General features: G+C 41.1%; 1 protein-coding gene across 2 annotated transcripts in view; it reads left to right on the top strand.

The window, feature by feature from the left end:
- elapor1 (endosome-lysosome associated apoptosis and autophagy regulator 1) overlaps window positions 1-13,592 on the top strand; it is an 83,891-nt gene that overhangs the window by 33,508 nt on the left and 36,791 nt on the right. Inside the window, exons 1-4 of one of the 2 annotated variants that reach the window (XM_068007470.1) lie at window positions 7,442-7,486; window positions 7,588-7,693; window positions 11,486-11,635; window positions 12,774-12,862. In XM_068007470.1, coding sequence (XP_067863571.1) covers window positions 7,484-7,486; window positions 7,588-7,693; window positions 11,486-11,635; window positions 12,774-12,862 — 348 coding nt within the window. In that variant the 5' untranslated portion in view covers window positions 7,442-7,483. Of the gene's footprint in view, window positions 1-7,441; window positions 7,487-7,587; window positions 7,694-11,485; window positions 11,636-12,773; window positions 12,863-13,592 lie in introns of those variants that run through there. The other variant, XM_068007469.1, reaches the window with a different exon arrangement.

The raw sequence follows: 13,592 nt of genomic DNA, 5'->3' as shown, positions 1-13,592 counted from the left end.
CTGTGTTCTTCCAACTCTAGCCTCTTGTGCAATCCCATTTCCTTTGCCCCACCAATGGCAACTGTGCCTTCAGCTGTTTAGGCCCTAAACTCTGGAATTCCCTCCCCTAACCTCTTTACCTCTCCACTTCTCCTCTTTTAAAATGCTGCTTAAAACCTAGCTCTTTGCCCAAGTGTTTGCCCAAGACCTGTCCTAATGCCTCCTTCTTTGGCTTGGTGTCAATTTCTGTCTGATAATGCTCCTGTGAAGCGCCTTGGGATGATTTGCTACATTGAAGGCGCTATATAAATGCAAGTTGTTGTTGTAGTACATATGAAAAGATGCAGTATCAATCACAGAATATTCACTTTATGTACAAAGGAAATTGTTGTTGGCTTTAGAGCTCAGAAACTTTGTAGTATCAGACTTCTTTCTGTTAAAGTAGCAGTCCGTTCTAGGCATCTTGTTGAAGTGTCACAATTGCAGAATGCAAAGTGTATCTGGAGGTAAGAGTTGGCTTATTCAGGAGAAGTTGTGTCATCAGTTGCACTTGCATGTTTAATAATGTTTGATTGGCCAGAAGCCCATTATCTGAACTCCAACGAAGCAAATAAGAAAGAATCGATCAAACAGAAAGAAGGAATCAAATTTGAAAGAAAAGGAAGAATTAGAAGAAAAGCACATCTCACCGAACAGGGAAGGAGAGAAGTGGTGTTTGGGAATTTGGGGGCTTGTATAATGGTCGACTTTCTTTATTTCCTCTGATCAAGGGGTTAGAAAGCCTTTGCGTCATTCTTGCTGAAAATTACAGGTTATTACTTGTGGTGTTTTCAGTCCAGAAAGAATCAGTATTCTTCCCCTCTTTCTGCCTGTAAGTACAATGCTAACAATCTATTTATTTTTGTCCACTGGTTAATGGTTTGTGTTTGGAAGCATGCTGTGCAATATTAGGAACAAATGCAGCTCCATAGTCCACTGTTTCAACTAAAGTGTTAACCTATTTATTTTAAATATTTTAATCCCTTTGTTAAAATATTGGATAAAGGAATTTTAGATGACATTTGTTGCTAACATTACACAATGCAACTTCAACCCAATGGATTCATATGTGTTATCGATAAATATGTACTGGATATATGTTATTTTGGCATTACCACCTTTGCACTATTAGAAACATAAGAAATAAGTTTAGAAAGAAAATGAAGAAATAAGGAGAAAAGAAGGAAAACAATAGCACCTTGCATTTATATAGTTCCCAAATTGTAATAACAATGTCTCAAGGTGCTTCCTAGGGGTGAAAAACAGACACTGAGCAGAGGTGGCAGGTGAGCAAAGACATGATCAAAGAGGTCGGTTTTGAAGAGGCTTTTGATGGAGGCCAGAATGCTGGCAATAAGGAAGTGTCACAGTGCAGTCAACAGTAGACGTGGCTACATGAACATGTATCAAGCAGCTTCATTGTTAAGGATTGAAATTGGAGTTCCATTTCTGAGGAAGATTGTGAGTGAAGGCAGCTGTGTAGCTGTTGAGGATGTCAAAGGTGACCTGTGGCAAAATGGCCACTTGTAGTAAGCACTGGCATAAGTTCAAAAATTGTCTGAGGAGACTGAAATAGTACAATGTTGAAGGATTTAAGGAGAGTGTTCCCACATGTGGGGCCAAAATTAACAAAGGCTCTGTGACCAAAGGCTCTTTGATCAAAGGAAATATGGAAAGAGAGGGGATGAAAAGGAAACTGGAGTCGGAAGGGCAGAAGTTGCATGTTGGTATGTAAGGTTCGAGGCTATCACATAGATGGGGCTCGGCAGGGTTATGGAGGAACTTGATCTTAAATTTGACGTAGCAGAAGATGTACAGAAGATGGAACAGGTTGAAGAAACCATACCAAGAGCCCAAAGGCTGTCTGAAACCAGCATTAGAGATCCTGTGTCTCAGATGGACAGAAATCTTTGGCACCCAAGGTCACAAACCCCATAGCAAAGTGGTCCAAAGTGCATACGAGGAGGTGAAAAACCGTATCAATGTACACAGTACTTCTCAAAGGACATAAGTTCAAGTACACAAGATGTTCAGAGACCTCACTATCTTATAAAGATAGGTGGAAAAGCAAGTTGTGATGAGGACACAAAGTGTCTGCAAAGGGATATTGACAGGTTAAGCGAATGGGCAAAAATTTGGCAGATGGAATATAATGTGGGAAAATGTGAAGTCATCCACTTTGGGAGGAAAAATAAAAAAGCAAAATATTATTTGAATGGAGAAATACTACAAAATGCTGCGGTACAGAGGGATCTGGGTGTCCTCGTACATGAAACACAAAAAGTCAACATACAGGTGCAGCAGGTAATCTGGAAGGCAAACGGAATATTGGCCTTTATTTCTAGGGGGATGGAGTAAAAAAGCAGGGAAGTCATGCTACAACTGTACAGGGTGCTGGTGAGATCACACCTGGAGTACTGCGTACAGTTCTGGTGCCCTTATTTAAGGAAAGACATACTTGCATTGGAGGCAGTTCAGAGAAGGTTCACTAGGTTGATTCCGGGTATGGAAGGGTTGTCTTATGAGGAAAGATTGAACAGGTTGTGTCTATACTCATTGGAGTTTAGAAGAATGAGAGGAGATCTTATTGAAACATACAAGATTCTGAGGGGACTCGATAGGGTAGATGCTGAGAGGATGTTACCCCTCATGGGGGAATCTAAAACTAGGAGGCATAGTCTCAGAATAAGGGGTCGCCCGTTTAAGACGGAAATGAGGAGGAATTTCTTCTCCCAGAGGGTTGTGAATCTTTGGAATTCTTTACCCCAAAAAGCTGTGGAGGTTGAGTCATTGAATACATTCAAGGCTGAGTTAGATAAATTTATGATCAGCAAGGGAGTCAAAGGATATGGGGAAAGGGCAGGAAAGTGGAGTAAGGTAAAAATCAGATCAGCCATGATCTCATTAAATGGCGGAGCAGACTCGAGGGGCTTAATGGCCTACTCCTGCTCCTATCTCTTATGGTCTTATGGTCTCAGTTGGTCTGCTAAGGTTGGTCTAAGCACCAAAGTAGGGCCCCAAAGTATGTAGGGCACATTGTACTATTTCAATCCTCTCCGAAGATCTAGCTTTCTCCTTGCCCCAGCTGTAGAGCTAAAGGATGCTTTTAAAAGAAAGACGCTTTGTGAGCAAAATAGCAGGATACAGTCAGTGGACGTTGTGTCCATCAACCTGCAACTGCTGGTGGCCATGATGGGGGTGTGTACAGACTGTATCTGTGCAGGGTTGAAGGATTTATTCAGTGCACTGCAGGCCACCACGGAGCATGTGTCAACTCCAGGGACATCTGCAGTGGAGCCCACACCAGCAGAGGCCTTAGGCTCAATGCTAGAAGGTGCTCTCTCTTTTGGTTTCCAGATGCTGCCCACCCATATTAAGCAAACTGTCACCAACTGCTCTACAGCTCTAATTGTTGTTATTAGATCTGCTGTCACACAGATCATGGATACAGAGATCCAGGACCCCACAGCAGAGGAGTTAACTCTGTGAAATAGTTCAAATTCAACTCCGCAGGCAAAACATGTGTGGCGCATGAGCATATATCAAATAGTGCTGCCCGCACTGCACCGAGACCAGAACATCTACCCTCCTGTTACCATAGTTCCCATAACACAACTGGTTCAAAGAATTCTGGTATTTTCATTTTTAAAATGGAAACTTTGGTGGGGGTAATTTTGCGAAGAAGCATGGAGCACGAATGGTAAATGGCTGGAGTTGGCACAGATAAGGGTGTCTGCTCTCTGGGCAGTTACACAACTGAACCTTCCTACCTTGCCCCTTCTCTGTACAGATGTTAGTAATTGCACAGGACCAGGCAGCCCCCACAGGTGTGGACATGGGAGTAATTTTACGATCAGAAAATCATGGACGCATATGCCTGAATTTCTCACATACGCTGTTGTGGGAGAGGTTCCCAGCTGACTGCATGGACTCTTAAAGCTGGTGCCTTTTGTGTCATGCATGCTATGGCTATATAATTTGAATCGACAAATTTTGGGTATTCCTAGCATGGCAGTCTTCCTGAGGTATGAAAACATTTTCATCATTTGCTCCCATAACTTATGCTTATGGGAGGCTGTGATTCTGCCCCTCCACCCAGGCATTTCTCACAGTGCTCCTGATAGGAAGATGCCCTTGAGCGCTGAAGCTGGCAATTGTCCTTTGCATGCACATTCTGCAGCAGCACCTCGAGGGCAGCATCCTCAAGTGGGCAGTTCGGCTCCTGTGCTTTCTGCTCTTTATTGTCCACCAAGCAATTTTGTATTTTGCAGGTATTTATTGCAGTTCCCCTTTATGTGTGAGAAGCATCATTTTAAGTGCTATGGTTTTGCCAAGTATCCCATTCCTGGAATCAGCAAGTTTCCTGTGTTTGAACCAGTTTGAAGAGAAGGCATGACAATGAGTTCACCCTGTGAAATGATACAAATTCAACTCCGTAGGCAATGTGTGGCGCATGAGCACATGGCATATATTGCTGACCGCACTGCACCGGGACCAGGACATTTCCCCTCCCATTAAGCGTTCTGTTTATGCAACTGGTTCAAAGAATTCTGGTATTTTCATTTTTAAAAGGAAAACTTTGGTGGGGGTAATCTTGCAAAGAAGCATGGAGCACAAATGGTAAATGGCATCCTGTGACAGTACGGTGTGTTTTAAATTATAGGGGAAATGTGCAGCACATGTTGTTGCCATTTTTCTCCTTTTTGCTTCAAAAACAAAACTGTAGTGCTAAACATTGTACGATATTTTCCTTATCTCGCTGGAAGACGGAAGTTTAAATAAATGAAAATGTTTCCACACCAATGTGGACAAACAGGTTTTACCACAAGAGGAAATTTCATAGCATCAGCTGCTACCCACACTGTTTCTGCTCTTCACTTGGGCTCTTGAAATACAAATTAAACAGGGTGTTGCTGATTGACAGCTGATTATCAAAGGATGGATTTTAATCCTAATAAGTGTTCTACTGAGAGTGCTTAGTATTCACCAGGCAAAGGACTGGCAAAAGCTTTTAACCTTAATGAGTGTTAATTAGCACGATTTCAATGCCAGTCAATATTTGTTGTGCTTTATAATAATAAAAGTAAATGCTTTATTGACTTTTGACAAGGCTGCCAGTATAAAAAAATCTGTAACAATCACACAATGCACATTATCTTCATTATTCCCATTTCTTTTTGGAGAAGTTACTTTCCCCCTTTTTAAGAGTCATGTGCCATTTTACAATTCATGAGGGCAGGCTGGAGACTCACTCTTGTGCATATTGCTCGATAGCTCATCACAAGGAGGCGTATGAGAGCAGCCCAGGGTCATAGCCTCTTGTAAAGCTTTACTAACCTGCCACGATGATACAACTCAACTCAGAAACTGAAATGGAGATTGGGGGCAGGGCACTCCATATTTTTAATTATAACAGAAAAAAATTTACATTTACAGTAGCAAGCTACTTACCTTTTCAACTGGAATTTAAAATGCATTTTGAGTCAAAAGAAGCAGAAAAGAATCGCTGACCTATTGTACTCTTTAAAGAAGAAATAAACGTTTTCTGAATTTTTTTACACACATGGAGGTGCAACACATCTATGCATCTTGGGACCTGACACCTCACCCCCTGCCTTGCCTCCCCTCCCCCCCCACCCCGTAGCTGTGGAGGACAGTGGTGGTGCTGTAAAGGCTGCCCTCCAACAGCTGTTACGCTGTTTACAGTTGATTTTAACAGTGAAGAATGTGTGTCATCATCAGGGCACTTTTTGTAAAAAAAATCAGTTACCAAATGATGAACGTTGGCATTTTTTTATTCACTTTGCTCTTTTTGCTAATTTAATTTTTTTTTGTTTAAACAACGGAAGGGAAATGGGTTTAGAGTAAGTAGTTCCAGTTGAAGAGCTATCAGCTCCACGAGTGTGATGGGCCAAATAGCCTCCTCCTGTGCTGTAATTTCTATTAGTGCAACAACTGTTCTGAAACATAAGCTGCAGTTTGGGTTCGAGCCAGTAAGAGCCCTGTTTACATTGCTTGTCTCCTGTCCAGGTGGAACTTTAACTGTCCTGTTTAGGAGAGAGCTTTGTGCATGGCGGGATATCTGTATGTGCAGAGCTGTCCCCAAAAGTTAGAAATTTAAACATTTCTAACTTTTGGGGACATTTAAATTAATTCAGGTAGGTCATAAAGAACCCAGGGGTCAAAAGGATACCTTGAGTATTTTGTAAAGCCGGTTTGACACCTCAGTGGATTTACGCTCCATGCAATGTCACACTGAAGTTTTTTTTATATTTCAAAATAAACTTTATTCATAAAATTTGTAAAGGTACATACAATGCAATTCAAGTTATGCTTCAAACAATACAATACAAGTCATACAATTTGCAACAGTACATACAGTACAATTCAACGGACCCAGTACAATCAATACAGTTACGCAGCATATGTTGTACATACAGTTCATGGCACCCTAGGGTGCATCATTGCATTACAGTCGTTACAGATACAGTACATTGTGTTACATTCATTTTTCATTTTACATTCTGCCCGAGGGGGTTTTTAACCCGATTCCAGCCCCTTGGTATACAATGGCGGGAGGGCTCTAAAACAGTGGCCTTTCTCCATAGAGCCTTTATGTAGGTTGCACCTGGCCTCAGTGCATCCCACAGCACCTACCCCTGGACCTTGGAGTGTGTCAGTCGGCAACGATCGGTCGTGGACAGCTCCTTCAGCTGGAAGACCAGCATGTTTCGGGCGGACCAAAGGGCCTCCTTCACCGAGTTGATGGTCTTCCAGCCGCAGGTGATATCTGTCTTGGTGCGCGTCCCGGGGAACAGCCCGTAGAGCACAGCGGCTTGTGTTACTGAACTGTTCGGGATGAACCTGGACAGATACCAACGCATCTCTCTCCACACCCTTTGTGCAAAGGGGCAGTCCATGAGGAGGTGGAAGACGATCTCCTCCCTGCCACAGCCTCGAGGGCAGCTCATGGTGACACTGAGGTTCCGTGCGTGTTGGAAGGACCACACTGGGAGGGCCCTTCTCACCACCCCCCAGGCTACATCTTGGTGCCTGTTGGTCAGTTCCGGTGACGAGACGTTCTGCCAAATGGCGTCGACCGTCTGGTCGGGAAAGAAACCGATCGAGTCCACCCTCTCATCACCACTTGCGGGAAATCTCACTTCATTTCGCTCCTAAATCAGGTCGGCCTTGCCGTTATACTTTCAGTGTAAGTTTAGCATTGGTACAAAGTCACAATCACTTCGCACCAACGCTACACCTGCAGTGTAACTGCATCCTATGATTCTATGGGATAGATTTTCAACTTGTCACACGGGCGTAGAACTGTCCTTGCGGATTGGCTGAAATTAATGGAAATGCGGATCAGCTGATTTCTATAACAGGCGACTGATCCACAACACCTGTTTTACCCCTGGGCAGCACATTGAAAATCTGTCCCTATAATTCTTTAGTCACAGTATTCATGGTAATGGCATCTGACTTGTACAAATCTTATCTTTCATATTTTCAGGATCATGTGCTGTTACTCATTCCAGATTTTGTAATGTGCTCTCTTTTTCTTAAAAGGTACAGTTGAATCGTGGCAATAATGTCTTGTACTGGCGAACAACAGGGTTTTCACTGGGTACTAAAGTGCCAAAACCTGTTCTCATCAGAAACATTTTTATCACAGGTATGTTGAAAGCTAGATTGAACCAATGAAATAGCCTATTTTAAAATAAGTGTTTCATGATGCAAACAGTTCCTTGATACAGGTTGTTATGTGGTTCTGTGAGATAATTTCAGAATAATGGGCACCAGGGAAGGAATAGGTCGCAAGTAATACAGCAGTAACCAGTCTGACCTGTGAAACAAAGTTTCAAGCAGTTTGTTCTGGTTACCTGAACACCTTGAGTGTGCTTGCTATATTTAATTCACAGCCTCTCTGGTACCTATTAATATATATTTTAATATAAACTGGGTTCAGTAGTGTAGTGGTTATGGTAATAGGCTAGAAACACACAGATTGTGAATTCAGAATTGAATTTAATCGATCTGGTAATTTGTGGGTTGGCACCAGGAAAAAAAAATGACCACGAAAGCTGCCAGATTGTTCTAATTAAAAATTCGACTGGTTCATTAATGCCCTTCAGGTAAGTGAACCTGCCTCTTCCTTCTGGGTCTGGCCTACATGTAAGTTCCATCCCACACTATGGGGGTTAAATTCATCTTCGGCGTGGGCACAAAACGAGTGGTACACCCCGTCCAATTCTCCTTTCTATTGAAGTCACTGGAAAGGAAACTTGAACGGGGTGTATTAAGGTCAGCCGATCTGCTGCTACCCGTTGTGCAGCCCCATTGAAGCAGACTTTTACCTGCTATGTGATTTACTCTTAAAGAGAGATATTTCTGGATGCACTGGATCACCTGGGCGCAGCGAATATCGGAAAATTGAGCAGGTTGGAGTACACATCTATCAAGGAACCCACCTGCAGCCAGGCGATCCAATGCGCCTTGGTGCAGACCCTGGAGAATCTCCCCTTTATTGCCTTCTAAAGTGGCCGAGCAAGCCTCTCAGTTGTAAAAACATTTGCAACTCAATTGCCACCATCACCTTCTCAGGGCAACTAGAGATAGGCATTAAGTGTGATCTTGCCAGCGTTTCCCACATCCCAAGAACGTTTCTTTTAAAAAAAACAGTGACGAATAAAAAGTTAGAAATGTGAAGCTACTTTATAGTGATCGGAGAGGTCGTTGAGCTTCATATTCGGTGATGTCTATCTTCTGCTTTGTTAGTGAGTGTAATCAAGGCCTATGGATAATCTGGCATGACATTATAAGGTTGTGTTGTGTGCAGGTTCACTGATGCAGGACCGCACCTTTTTAATCTAGCAATTAAGGACAGTAATTGTGCACTGATCCCTCGTACCATATTTCAGTGGTTTAGTGTGGATCTTAATCTCCAGTCACTGCAGTTTTATTCTGTTTGAACCCAAATGTTGTGCTCTTTTTTTTCATAAACAATATGGCCGTCAGCAACATGACCTTGGTTATCAATAAAACCCCTGAGTATCACAGGTGTTTTTGACATACGAGATCTTGTGACTGGCAGAAAGGTATTGAATATGTAATTTTTGCAGCATTACCGGGTCACTGTGTTTCTTGTGCAGAATAACAGATTACTGAACTGCACAGGTTCCGTGATGAGTCTAAAAATTATGTGGGGGAGGATTAAATGACTATGATTGAAAATGTTCTTTGAGGCATAAAATCCTTACTTGTTTTGAAAAGTTTTAAAAGAGTTTTTTAAATGCTCTTAACAGAAGGTTCCTACATTTCATGCTGTGATAGTGAAAGGTATAATTTGCCTGTAGCAATTTTTAACCTTTCTGAATGACCAAGTAGAATTGTGTTGGAATGACAATGTATTATTATTAAGCAGTATTTCATTACAGATCACTATTTTTGTGTACTTGGTGAGTTGATGCTGGACATGCCCATCCCACTTTGTATTCCTGCACGTGTGAAAATTACCCGTGTCACGCTGTGCAGTTTCAGCCCCATAGAGTTTTCTGGCAATCAAGTACAGATTATTTTGTGGACAATTCTTCTTGATGCAACTTTGTAATATTCATAATGACATGAATTTGCCTGCAGTATACCATGCTCATTCATGATGGAATAGGACCTCATGAAACAAAGCATATGAGACTTATTAAATATATATTGCCAAAAAACTATATCAGTCTGGGCCTTCCTTTACTGGAATAGAGTTCTTTCTCTACACTGCCACCATTAATTCTGCTTTTTTTTTAAAATGCAGGGCAGATGCGACAATATAGAGAATAAAATATATTTTAAAATGTTAGGAGCATGATTTTCCCCTCCTGTTCTCGGGCAGATGTTTTGGAAAATAAATATGTGCACTGATCTTCAAACTAACTGGTCGTGTTAACTTTGAACATTAGTAATAAAATAAATGATAAATATTGCAATTATGTCAGAGCACAGTTCAGCCACAGTTGTTACCATTTGCGTGAGTTTTAGATAAGATGACATCCCCAAGAGCTAAAGGTTCATCCCTCAATTGATTGCTTTCATGGGTATTTTTTGGCTAACAATTTTTCCTTCAGTTTCCCCTTTAATTTTCTCCCCTTAGCCTTTCTGTCTTGAAAGCAGTGACTTATGCTGGAATATGATTCCATGGATGGTGGAAGACTTACTTCTGGGACTTAACCCAAATGGCCATTCTTCATGTGTGAAGCAAGATGGTGCATGTTGGCAGGTTATTAAACTCTGGTGCCATCACAACTGAACCTGACCCTGTCTTCACCTGGTATTTACACGTGTGCAGTTCCAAAAGCAATCAGGAGCAGGAAGCATGGCTGTTTCTTTTCCCCCTTCCATTATCCAGGGATATTGAAACCAATTGTAGCAGCCCCACATCATCAGTGGCTGAGACTAGTCAACTTAGCAGAGACTAAAGATCAGAGCTAAGGCGATAATAATATACTTGGATTTATATTGTGCCTTTCTCACCAACATGTCTCAAAGTGCTTTACACAACAATTTCCTGGCCTTTATAATTTAATGTGTACACATGGTGCATTTACTCACTAAAGTCATTTAAACAAGCATTGATCAAATTTTTCATCAAGATCAATGGTTGAACTCCTGTTTTGGCAAAGTTGGAAATCTATTTGTTCAGAATATTTATCCATTTACGGTGCACATCATTTTGACTACAGAAAAATTAGCCATTAAGAGTAAATTTGTATGTTAACTTGGCTCAGTTGGTAGCACTCTTGCTTCTTTGATAGAAGGTTGTGGTTGGAGCCCAACACTATAGATTGAGTGCATAGTCTAGGCTGACACTCCAGTGTAACATTGAGGGATGCGTCCAACTGTGGCAAAAAATATAAAACTGAAGTCCTATATGCCTATTCTGATAGTTCAGCTAGATGTTAAAGATTCCATAACATGGGTCGAAGAAGAACAGAAAATTCTCTTGATGTCCTGGCCAACAGTACTCTCTCAACCAATACTAAATAAAAACAGATTGACTGGTTATTCATTGCATTGCTGTTTGTGTGACATTGTTACTAAAGAAGAATTGTCATGTTTGACTACAATGGATGTCAAAAGTACTTGTGTAAAGCATTTTGAGACATGTTGATGAGAAAGACACAATACAAATCCGAGTTTATTATTATAATAAACATATTTGAGATTGGGAACATAAATTGGGTGCAGATACCACCTACTGTATTTGATAAATTGTTACAGGGGAAGGTACAATGTGCATAATGATACCATGAATTTGCTTTGAATCCATGTACATTTCTGTACTGAAGAGAGAATTAATCCATAAAACTTACATGACAAAATACCCGCTGCTACAGAAGAGATAGACATCTTGTTTAATTAATCAGTCAACCCTTTGCCTCCCTTTGTCATCAGTTCTCTGGTTCTGTTTATTTTTAAGGGGTGGCCTATACATCGGAATGTTTTCCTTGTAAACCAGGTACTTTCAATGCAAAACCTGGATTCTCCCATTGTGAACTATGTCCAAGAAACACCTATTCTCCAAGAGGAGCGACTACATGCCTAAAATGTGAAAAAGATCAATATTCAGGTAACATAGTAGTGAAGTAGTAAGTTCATTATTAATTGTACCATTCCCTATTTACATTAATATATTACTTTGGCAGCTAAGCCTTCACACCATCATCAGTAGTGGAACATGATGTTCTAGATGTTACTGCACAGATACTAGCGCATGAACATGTAATACAGTCATCTAGAATTGCTTTCTCCAGTGGAGTGTCGGTCCATTTATTTTAAATAGGCTAACGTTTCTGCTAAAATGGCAAAGAGGGCAGTTTCACCCAAACACATGAAGCATCAAGCCAATATCCCACAGCTTAATTTCAGGGCCTTGACCTTATGTCTATTTGATATGAAAAGAGGGAAATGAAGAATGTTACTTCATATGTACAAGAAGATTTAGCCATTGAAAATCTTTGTCTTTCTGCCAGATACAATTTTACAAATGGGGTTTACAAAAGTTGATAAAGAGGGACGACCTTAGATGTTCTCATGGTCCTTCTTTTTATTTCATTAATGTTCTCACATTTCAATTTCCTCTCCTGGATGTGTGTAATTTTGCTGGTGGACAGTTTAATGGGACCTGGGTGCTCTTTAGGACTTCAACCAAGTGGAAATTCTTCAACCATGAGCCTAGAAAGTGAAAGTTGGCAGGTTATTTTCAACAAGGGGCCATCACAACCAGTCTGATCCAGTCCTTTCACACAAACCTCATCACACCTCTGTTGAAAGTGCTTGCTTTCCAAACGAGAAGGTTAATAATTCAATGGTTTGGCACCCTGAGTCATAGCTCTTTGAACTAATCGGCAGTTTGTTCATGAAACTGTCCCCTTTATTAATGTAAGGCAGCTACATGAACCGAGAAGGCAAAAAAATGGTTGCCTCTGCTCTGGCTCCTCGCCCCTTCCTTGTAGAGCTGTTTTCCCCTGTGTTATGTAAACTAATGCTTCTGCTGTTACTGCTCTAAATTGAAACTAAAAGGTGTGAAGAATAAAATTGTTCAAAATTATCTGTGGCTTGTTCCTCAAGTGTATTTGCACCAACAATAATTTGTGATCTATTCTAGATTGTATTTTTGTTTGGGTTTATTTGTCAAGATTGTATCTAGGTCATTGCACAAGCTTAGATGCCATGGTATTCATTCATTTGTGTCTTTTTTGAATCAGAGCCTGGCTTAGGAACATGCAAACAACGACATCCATGCTCAGAGAAGGACTATTTTTCTACACATACACCATGTGATTTTGAAGGAAAGGTAATTCTTTTACATAGAATTTGTGGAATGTTCTATTTTAACTTTTTTTTATATAAAAGGTGTCCCTCTTCTACATCAAGCAGCCCCACATGCAATTTACTGAGATGTACTAAACTTTAGAAGCCCTTTAAAAAGGACTCTTTTAGGAAGACACATTGACAGAGTAGGGCTGATAATGTAATGTGCCTGTTTCACTGATATGAATCAAGTACTGGCTCTCTATTATCAAGTGTGAAGGCCTGAGGCCCATGCCCAGCAAACCCTAGTGTGACCAGACAGTGCATAGCCTGTGCACAAAATTGGGCAGTCAGGTCCTTAATTTAGTGGCTCATCCCTTGGTTTTCCTCAGTCCTGTACTAAAGTGTCATCCTAGATTATGTGATCAAGTGCTGGATTGGGGCTTGAACCACAAGCTTCTGACTCAGAGGCAAGAATGCTACCACTGAGCCAAGACTGACACATTGGGTTTCCTTTCACTTCACTTTCATCCGGCACTTCTTTCTCTACATCTCCTTTCAGCCTTGGCTGTAAGAATTTTGCCTCTGATCGCAACAACTTCCCTTTAAGTGGACATATCTCTTTAAATTTCACTTGCGCAACAATTTAACGGTATGCCCCCCCACCAAACCCCCCCATTAGATTAACTCCCTACATAAGGCCAAAGCTGCAGTGGGAGATGATTTAGAAAAAAAATCTGAATAGATTTGTTCTAGAATTTAGTCAATCTGTA

This window comes from Heptranchias perlo, chromosome 27 (assembly GCF_035084215.1).
Source record: "Heptranchias perlo isolate sHepPer1 chromosome 27, sHepPer1.hap1, whole genome shotgun sequence".
Classification (NCBI taxonomy): Eukaryota; Metazoa; Chordata; class Chondrichthyes; order Hexanchiformes; family Hexanchidae; genus Heptranchias; species Heptranchias perlo.
The sequence above is the reverse complement of the archived record's forward strand: the minus strand, read 5'-3'. Positions and strand labels throughout refer to the sequence as shown.